General features: G+C 35.6%; 1 protein-coding gene across 1 annotated transcript in view; it reads right to left on the bottom strand.

Moving 5' to 3' along the window:
* Positions 1–370: 370 nt before the first annotated feature.
* Positions 371–11,187, bottom strand: part of LOC106476409 (phosphatidate cytidylyltransferase, photoreceptor-specific-like) — a gene marked incomplete at its 5' end in the record, with an annotated part of 11,517 nt that continues 700 nt past the window's right edge. The window contains 3 exons of the mRNA XM_013937071.2: positions 371–475; positions 1,646–1,765; positions 8,398–8,574. Of these exons, the coding sequence (XP_013792525.2) occupies positions 389–475; positions 1,646–1,765; positions 8,398–8,574 (384 nt within the window). The remainder of the gene's footprint in view (positions 476–1,645; positions 1,766–8,397; positions 8,575–11,187) is intronic.

Here is an 11,187-nt window from a genome sequence, read left to right as displayed (position 1 = left end):
GAAGTGCTTTCAAGTGTAGCATATAAATCTGGTACAGCTAGAACTGCTTTCAAGTGTAGCATATAAATCTGGTACAGCTAGAACTGCTTTCAAGTATAGCATATAAATCTGGTACAGCTAGAAGTGCTTTCAAGTATAGCATATAAATCTGGTGCAGCTAGAAGTGCTTTCAAGTATTGCCTATAAATCTGGTACAGTTAAAGTGTTTTCAAGTATAGCCTATAAATCTGGTACAGTTAAAGTGCTTTCAATGTAGCCTATAAATCTGGTACAGTTAAAGTGTTTTCAAGTGTAGGTAATAAAGACTAACATTAGTGATTTGTTTTTCTTGGCTAACTTTCAAACAAACTGGTAATGGAAGCTGTATCTAAATTATAAGAAATGACACTTACCAAATGAGCCCCTCAAAGAGATTTTGCATGATCAGATATGACTGGGTCACCACAATCAACAATGTAACGTGGGTCCAAGCAAACTGCAAAATTTGGTTAACATACAATCATTTCTGTTGTTTTGTCACATGAATCACAGCACAAAATATTTAAAAATTATAGATTTTTCACTTGTAAAACATCTGTAATAAATGTTGACTTTCAGGCAACAGTTCCATAGTTATTAAAATCTTGTCAACTTTAAGATAAGTCCCATAATTTCTTGCATCTTTTGATGCATTGTTTATAAAAATAAAGATACATTTCAGAAGTGAAATACGTAGCTCATTAATAACCATGCACTCGTGTTTCTGAACAGTATTGGAGCTGGTGAGCAAAGTACGAAAGTGATATAATCTTATTAAATAAACTTCAATATATACCATCATATCAGTTTGTTGTTGTAATGAAAATGAATCATTTATTCTACAGTATTAATCCTGTCTTTTTTTTTCTTTATAAGTGAAATGTTTCCTACCCAACATATACAAGTTAAGACTAACACACAAATATTTTTCATTCGTATTGTGATAACTATAGATAAAGTATTATTTATTTTCTCAAGGATTTGTGCACAAATATCAAGTAAATAGTAGACTATAAAGCTTTTTAAATTGAGAGCACAATTTGAACCCTTAACTCCTAACCATCCACCAGGTAGCACCCTTACTTTACAGCTATTCACCAGGTAGCAAGTACAGTTTCTTTACCAATCCAATCTTGAATAAAACTGTCTTACGTTTTGAATAATACTACAAAAATCTGTTTTCTAGCTTGAAGTATCAGAAATATTAAAAATGTCTGACATCTGTATTTCCATGAGAATATTCACATTGTTCTACCAAACCCACGGCTTATGGGCAAAATTCCCACTTCTAGGCCCAATAAATGTTTGTTGAAAATTTCAACGACATGGCCAAAATTAACAATAATTCTGTACGAATGGGTCGTAAGGAGCTTAGAGACCAGACAATCTATAGTATGGGTAATTTACTTTTAACACCATAGTGACAGAATATTAATCAAAACTGTAATATTAACCCACTATTTCTATACCCAGGGGGTCGTGCGAGTGTGCTTTGATAAGCGATCTTCATATTGAGTCCAATAATATATGGTTGTAATGTCTATTGTTTGATAAAATATGCAATATATCAATTAAATTTCCTGAAACACGTACTTTAAGTTATAAAAATCAACAATACAATATGTACCAGAGAAAACTGTTTCAGATAATACTTCTTGACTAGGCTGAGCACAAACCACACAAACCCAATAATGTACAAACTGAATGAGATAAACCTGTGATAAGTCACCAAGGGCTTCATAAAATCCTGAAAAAAAAAAAAAAATCTCTTAGAAAAGAATGTGTGTTCCTAATGTGTAAAACATTAACACAAATAATGTGTGTTCGTAATGCATAAAACGTTAACACAAACAATGTGTGTTCATAATGTATAAAACATTGACACAAACAATGTGTGTTCCTAATGTATAGAACACAAACAATGTGTTCCTAATGTATAGAACACAAACAATGTGTGTTCCTAATGTATAGAACACAAACAATGTGTTCCTAATGTATAGAACACAAACAATGTGTTCCTAATGTATAGAACACAAACAATGTGTTCCTAATGTATAGAACACAAACAATGTGTTCCTAATGTATAGAACACAAACAATGTGTTCCTAATGCATAAAACGTTAACACAAATAATGTGTGTTCCTAATGCATAAAACGTTAACACAAATAATGTGTGTTCCTAATGTATGAAACATTAAAATATATGATTATTCAAACAACATCTTGAGGAAATTTACTCCTCTTGTTAAACGTCCACACTCGTATTGATAACTCCTCATACATTGTAAGTTATGAGTAGAAAAGCTGAACTTTCAAAGTTTAAATCACTAGCATATGTACAAATTAAATCGTGATAACTTTCAAGAGGTCCTTGTGTTCAGTATTTACTTTCTGAACACAGTACAGGTAGCTTAAATCCTCAGTACCTTCATACTTTAACAGCACTGTTTTAAGACTGCCATGACTTAATTTTCTTTTTCTAAATAAATATTTTTCTACATTGGAATTTTTATATTTTACTTCTCAAAATTTGCAAGTTAATATCTGTAAAATCCTACTGATATGAATTTTTAAATTCTCTAGTAAATAAAATTCAAAATGATGTACTAATCCTTGTTTCAGATTTTCTTTATAACGTGAAAACTGCGAACCACATAATTAATAAGGCTTCACTCTATACACATCAGTTGTTTGTTAGATTCAGTGTTTCTATGTAAAATTTTTGTTACAGTTTAGTTAATATGGCTTCAATCTATACACATTCAATGTTTCTGTTGGAAATGTTAATATTTTCCTACACTGAAAATACATTTCGGATAGGGACTTACTTACTTCTCACATAATAGCTTCTCTCATTCAGTGCTGCCCTCTATAAGTGCAAATGTTTTTGTTCATCACTAGCCTTGAAACTCCCATATTTAATTTGGTTCTACTGGAAATAAGCATGTGACAGCCCTCTACCAATAGTAGTGCAACATACTCTCCGTCAATATTATTCAGCCTAACCTTCACTTCAAGATTAGACAGAAAAGAAGCACCAGAAGTGGGAAGAAATTATTAGAAATATATTTTCAAGAACTAGAATCCTACATTGGTAAGGTGGAGGGACCAGTGCAAAAGTTACCTAGTTGAGTACCTTTCGGAAGGTTTCACATGGAGTGTGACTACTGTTGAGGGAGGAGCATCATTTTGGTGGATCAACACCACTGCCCTACTCTCTACGGAATGGGATTTAGCACATTCAACAAGAAGCCTCCATGATCCTCCACCACCTTTCGGAAGGTTTCACATGGAGTGTGACTTCTGTTGAGAGAGGAGCATCATTTTGGTGGATTTACTCCAGTTTACGAATCAGTGAGAGGATCAACACCACTGCCCTACTCTCTACGGAATGGGATTTAGCACATTCAACAAGAAGCCTCCATGATCCTCCACCACCTAAATGAAGGTTTCACATGGAGTGTGACTTCTGTTGAGAGAGGAGCATCATTTTGGTGGATCAACACCACTGCTCTACTCTCTACGGAATGGGATTTAGCACATTCAACAAGAAGCCTCCATGATCCTCCACCCCAATGGCTAGGAATTTGCAAGTAGTAAGGACTTTTGTACTCCACTCGAAAAAAGGGGAGAAGCTCGTTGGGGTGTCCAGAGACTGTGCAATGATTGACCACAAAAAGCCTGTTTTAAAAAGCAGATCACTCCTGATTTATTCACCTGAAGGAACAGCAGGGATGGGTAGGTATTCCCTTATGCTTTACTCATGATAGTCCATGAATCAGTACAGTCTAGTATGGGCATAGGTAAGAAGCAACATATAGTGAGGAGAAACTACAAGCAGTCTTATGGGGCATCCCATCTCAACAGTGTCTATCATAGGCCTTGATATATATATATATGTGTGTATACATACTGGCAGATCCAGACTCAGATTTTCACATGTCGGGCATCACAGCCAACCGCTCTCCTGGTCTAGCTCTGCTATGCCAACCTCCAGGTCTCAACCCATCGAAAGTGGTATATATATATTCTCCAGTGGTTATAGGCCATACAGTGTGGATGCTTTGGTTAATAGCCAGTAAGTAATACCTAAAGAGGCATCACTTGCCACAGACCAGGATCCACTATCCTGTAGAAAAAAAAAGGGAACTAGAGTAAAGCAAACTTATCAATTCACAGTTGAACCATCATGTTTAGAATGGCAACAGGTGGAACACAATATCCACATGATGTAGGTAATGGGAGATAAGCGTGTATGGTGTGAAGTCCACGTGCCCGACTAAATGATATCTTCTAAAGGACAATGAAGACGAGCTACCAAGATGTTGAATCTGGTGAGGATGTTGGGAATCAGTATGGTGTGAAGTCCACGTGCCCGACTAAATGATATCTTCTAAAGGACAATGAAGATGAGCTGCCAAGATGTTCAATCTGGTGAAGATGTTGGGAATCAGTACGGTGTGAAGTCCACATGTCCAACTAAATGATATCTTCTAAAGGACAATGAAGATGAGCTGCCAAGATGTTCAATCTGGTGAAGATGTTGGGAATCAGTAGGGTGTGAAGTCCACGTGCCCGATTAAATGATATCTTCTAAAGGACAACGAAGATGAGCTGCCAAGATGTTAAATCTGGTGAAGATGTTGGGAATCAGTACGATGTGGAGTCCACATGTCCAACTAAATGATATCTTCTAAAGGACAGTGAAGATGAGCTGCCAAGATGTTGAATCTGGTGAAGATGTTGGGAATCAGTACGGTGTGAAGTCCACGTGCCCGACTAAATGATATCTTCTAAAGGACAATGAAGATGAGCTGCCAAGATGTTCAATCTGGTGAAGATGTTGGGAATCAGTACGGTGTGAAGTCCACATGTCCAACTAAATGATATCTTCTAAAGGACAATGAAGATGAGCTGCCAAGATGTTCAATCTGGTGAAGATGTTGGGAATCAGTAGGGTGTGAAGTCCACGTGCCCGATTAAATGATATCTTCTAAAGGACAATGAAGATGAGCTGCCAAGATGTTGAATCTGGTAAAGATGTTGGGAGTTAAAAGATATGCCAGCCTGAGAGTTGATAAATCCAACCTGTGAGGGTAGAAGGTGAAAGGTTTCGGAGAAAGAATGGGTTTCAGGGAACGAATAACTGAGAGTAAGACCAATGGAAAGGAGCCGTGTCAGCAATATAAAAATGAAAAGCACAAACTAGATATACAAGTCTATCCAGATCTGAATGGGAGTATAAATGAGAAATGGAAGGAAGAAAAATCAGTATAAAGGAAAAATTGCCCTCATGAACCCCTGATGTTTTGGGAAGGAAAGAATGATCCAGATATAGGAGAACATAGGAGTGGAGATAAAGTGTACGTGAAATGTCGATGGTGAATATGTCAGACCTCCAACATAAACAGGCCAAAAGGAGTAGGAAGCAGGTTTTAAGGGAGAGATGGTAAAGGGAGGAAAGGTAAGGATGTGGAAAACAACATTAATATCCCAATCCATATACAGAAAGGCAAGGAGAACAATTAATCTGGAAGGAATGCAACAATAGGGAAATTGTTAGAGAAGAAAACACCTTGCAGTAAGTGGTAAAATGGAAGGTGTTAGATAAGGTTGCTCAATATCCTGCAATAAAAGATACTGGTGAGTTATAATCAAACAGCCTGATATGGAATTCTGCAGCATGCGATCCCGTCAGTCGGGAAGGACAGAAACCACTGGTGAAAAGTCAACCATGAGTTAGGAAGGGCAAATGGGATGGGACAAAATGGATGCTATGAGTGTGGATAATCCAGATCTCCTTGCAAGGGACCGGGGAAGAAAAAAAAGCTTTCTAAGTCCTTGTCTGTAGGACCAGGATCTTCCAGAAATAGATCTTTTCTAGGTTTGGGAGAAGTTGTTTGTCTTGCGTAATGTTCAAGCTCCCGTCTATCTAAGACCAAGACCTCCTCAGCTGAAGGTGTCGAATCTGAAGCCTGAGAGATGACATTGGAAGTAGTAGTAGTTATGCTAGTAGTAGTCATGACACAAAATTCCAAATTTATGGTTTAACAAAGATCATAAAACCAAATTAAACAGTGAAGATAAAAAAAAATATATATATATAGTTAATTTACTTAAACACAAGTTGTAATTGAAATGTTAAACTATTTCAAATTACTACTTCGATAAAAAAAAATTAATAAAGTGCAATTGTGAATACAAAAACATGAGTGAAATTCAAGAACATCTAAATGAGAAGTAAAGATTAGGCTGAATAGTATAGTGGGAGTAACCTGCATCAGGAGAATGTGTCATGCTCCTATAGACCTTATGAAGTCACATGTAACCTTCACCAGAAGATTGTGTCATGCTCCTATAGACCTTATAAAGTCACGAGTAACCTGCATCAGGAGAATGTGTCATGCTCCTATAGACTTTATGAAGTCACGTGTAACCTGCATCAGGAGAATGTGTCAGGCTCCTATAGACCTTATGAAGTCACGTGTAACCTGCATCAGGAGAATGCGTCATGCTCCTATAGACCTTATGAAGTCACGTGTAACCTGCATCAGGAGAATGCATCATGCTCCTATAGACCTTATGAAGTCACGTGTAACCAGCACCAGGAGAATGTGTCACACTCCTATAGACCTTATGAAGTCACGTGTAACCTGCACCAGGAGAATGTGTCACACTCCTATAGACCTTATGAAGTCACGTGTAACCAGCACCAGGAGAATGTGTCACACTCCTATAGACCTTGCAAAGTCACGTGAATGTGTCGCACTCCTATAGACCTTATGAAGTCAAGTATAACTTGCATCAGGAGAATGTGTCTTGCTCCTATAGACCTTATGAAGTCATGTGACCAAAGTAAACACTGAAACAAATTGGGGCCATATTGGACGTAAGCATTATTCCTGAAAACATGGCCTCCCCTACGCAATCACCTAGTTCCCTGTTAATTTTTCAGCAAATTAAACAATATATGCAAGGCAAGGTATGAAGAAACATGCAGAAAAGTAGGTCTTGACATGACAGATCTTAATTCCATCCTGTCAGCAATGAAAATCACACTAGATGCCAGAAATTAGTTGACATTGCAAACGGAGGACCCAAGTTAGGCCTACAAACCAACGTTAAAGTCCCACACATTGAGAATATAAATATCATAGTCCTGACAACATCTTTTTACACTAGAAGCAGTTGAAGGCCTATAAAAGCCTTGATGCTTACAAGTATTTTGTGGCTGAGTGGGTGCATAATGTCAGATTATGGAAAGTGTACAAAACATTCAACTACACAGCTTACTTAAGGGTAAGTCAAAGTTGTTTTTAGTGACCAGACCTATTGTTTATGTTCTATCAGTGGTAAATTTACAATTTAAATATAAAACATTGTATTGTATTGCATTTTAAGTCCTCCTGTCTTTTAAGACCACTTTCTTCAGTACACATTACCATATCTCTTGCACAAATAAGCCCTTGAGATTAAAACCACCTGTCTTGACAAGCCACATTTTTGATAAAACTTTATTACTGCCCACTGGACCCTTCCATCTAGCACTGCTTGTACGGACCTGTATCATATTGTGGGAAGCACCAAATATTTACAAGTAGTACTAACCAGATATAAAATGTGAACTGCATAGTCTATGGTACGATGGTGGTTTCCAAGCCTTCTCAGTGTTGATTGGGTTTTCACATTTTACTGCCACAATCCATTTAACTCTACGCACTGGATCTTTTGGAAACCAATAAACTGATAACTCTGGATTCTTTGTCTGATTGTTTGTACAACTAACCGCCACACAGCTGACTTTTATTTCAAATACCAGCAACTACACTGTGATTACTTAATTATCTCTCTGCTACATCCAAAATGGTGGTGTTTACTTTTGGGTTGCCGGTAATATACAACGTCGTGCACATAGGGTCTATTGGTGGAGAGACGCAATAGAACCACGTTAAACACGGTGTCTGTGGGGGTTTCAAGTGAAAACATTTGTACATATAGAGGGCAGCACTGAACAAGAGAAGCTATCATGTGATAGGAGGTAAGATACCGTATTGGAATTTTATGTTATAGTTGAGGTAATAAAGCTTCAATCTATATGCAAAGTTTTGTCCTTTCCTCTTTTCAAAGGAATATTCACAATAGAAATTTAGTTTTTTCCTTGTCGATAAATACACAGTTTGATAAGGTGTGTATGTATGAATGTATTGTCTTCCTATGTTCTTATAGTGTTGTTTAATAACTCACTTTTGATTTGATCAAAGTTACATACAACCCCATAATTATACTGAGCTATTTACTCTTAATTTAAATGAGTTATAACACATCCTTTAGGCTGCTTTTCACACTGTAATGCGATATTAATCAATTTTCATTACTTACTGCTCTGTTCAATAAAACTCCAAAATAGTCAACCATGCTTTCTCCATATAGGAAGTAGTTGGATGTGACAAGGAAATACCAGGACAGAGATCGAAACCAAGGAAGATCATGAGTGCGATAAACAATGTAGCCAATAGAGATGATCTCATGGAAACACTTGACTTGCACCAGCAAAGTCTATTGTTTGAATGAAAAAAAAATGTTGAATTGTACATCTTTCAGCAAACAAAGAAATGCTCATTCATACATCTTAATACCACTATAAATTACTGTCTTTTTGAAGAAACAGTAACGTTGATTTATACATCTTAATACCACTTTAAATCACTAAGCCTTTTTGAAGAAACAGTAACGTTGATTTATACATCTTAATACCACTTTAAATCACTAAGCCTTTTTGAAGAAACAGTAACGTTGATTTATACATCTTAATACCACTATAAATCACTAAGTCTTTTTGAAGAAACAGTAACATTGACTTATACATCTTAATACCACTATAAATCACTAAGTCTTTTTTGAAGAAACAGTAACGTTGATTTATACATCTTAATACCACTACAAATCAGTAAATGTAAATATATTGTTATAAAATTGCATCGACAATTCTTTCATATTTTTGTTACACAAAAAAATATTTTAGTTTGAGAGGAACAATGTTTTGAGTTGAGTTTTAGAATTATACACACACACCAACAATATTTATAGTCCGAGATGACAATTATACACACACACCAACAATATTTATAGTCCGAGATGATACTTAATTATACACACTCACCAACAATATTTACCGTCCGAGATGATACTTAATTATACACACTCACCAACAATATTTATAGTCCGAGATGATACTTAATTATACACACTCACCAACAATATTTATAGTCCGAGATGACAATTAATTATACACACACACACCAACAATATTTATAGTCCAAAATGATAATTAATTATACACACACACACCAACAATATTTATAGTCCGAGATGACAATTATACACACACACCAACAATATTTATAGTCCGAGATGATACTTAATTATACACACTCACCAACAATATTTATTGTACAACATGATACTTAATTATACACACACAACCAACAATATTTATAGTCCAAGATGATAATTAATTATACACACACAGCAACAATATTTATAGTCCAAAATGATAATTAATTATACACACACACCAACAATATTTATAGTCTAAGATGATACTTAATTATACACGCACCCCAACAATATTTATAGTCCGAGATGATACTTAATTATACACACACCAACAATATTTATAGTCCAAGATGATACTTAATTATATACACACACCAACAATATTTATAGTCCGAGATGATACTTAATTATACACGCACCCCAACAATATTTATAGTCCGAGATGATACTTAATTATACACACACACACACCAACAATATTTACAGTTTAAGATGATACTAAATTATACACGCACCCCAACAATATTTATAGTCTGATATTGTTGGTGAGTGTGTATAATTAAGTATCATCTCTATAGTCCAAGATGATTATTAATTATACACACTCACCAACAATATTTATAGTCCAAGATGATAATTAATTATACACACACACACACCAACAATATTTATAGTCCAAGACAACGCTTAATCATACACACACAAAATAAAAAAAATTCATAATCCATACATCTCGATAAACAGTCCACATATATTCCACTGTACGTGGACATCAGCTTTCAAGACGACCTTTAAGCGTACAGATGTTCCTGAAGATTCACTTGGATGACGGCATAATTTATTCTCCTTCGGTTGAAGAAACGTTTGTTTATCCAGACACAGACGTACTTTCTTGCCGTACTAGCCATAAGGTACTAGATTTTTAATTACACTTTACATTTCCCATTATGTAAGAAATCTGCTTTGTTTCTTGTTGCATTAGTTCAAATACACCGGTCCTTGTCTAATGTTGCAATAAACTTCCAGTTCTCATGCACTAGGTAGTTTTTATAAAACTACAATCTTTGTGAATTATCTTGTGTTACGTTGATTAAGGGAAGTGTGACTTCCCCACCCTGAACAAACAGTGTACAAATGTCAGCAATGATAGTGGCAGTTTCATGTCCTCATATGAGTGTGTTAATCTTCTCTTGGTGATGCTTTCGTTATGATTCGGCTAGTTATCATTCACATTATATCATAAAATACACAGGAATTATCCATATGATAAACACGTTGCACCACAACTCACAAGTGTGACTAACTGTCCATATCATCACAGGAAATAATGAAAAGGCAACAGTCTAAACTTAAGCCTAATACTCGTGTACTAGCTCATAGAGGTTGAAGACAGCTGGCACTGTCATAGTTGAAAGGAACGCAGCTAAGCGGCATTTAAATCAATACTCAAGTTACCAAGGGAATGCCACATACGTAAAACGTATGTACTGACATTTGAAACTATCAAACATTGTGAACTTCCTAACTGTAATGGTATAAATTAGAAGGTCAAAATATGCACGGTAATTTCTTGTTAAACAAAGTTCACCATATGCTTTTTTTTTCAAGAAATGTAATTTTCATATAAAACACACACACACACACACACACACACACACACACGCACACACACAATAATAAGATAATGAAATGATTTCTTATTTTGGGGGAACATCAGTCTCTTTTTCTGTCAAAACACATAGTATGTTCCCCCCTAAATTAAATCACTTCATTATGTTTATAAATTGTTGTTCCCTAACTTATATTACCATAATGTACTTCTTCATGTTAGTA

Source organism: Limulus polyphemus, unplaced genomic scaffold, assembly GCF_000517525.1.
Source record: "Limulus polyphemus unplaced genomic scaffold, Limulus_polyphemus-2.1.2 Scaffold10484, whole genome shotgun sequence".
Taxonomy (NCBI): domain Eukaryota; kingdom Metazoa; phylum Arthropoda; class Merostomata; order Xiphosura; family Limulidae; genus Limulus; species Limulus polyphemus.
Note: the sequence above shows the minus strand (reverse complement) of the source record. Positions and strands in the feature narration are given on the sequence as shown.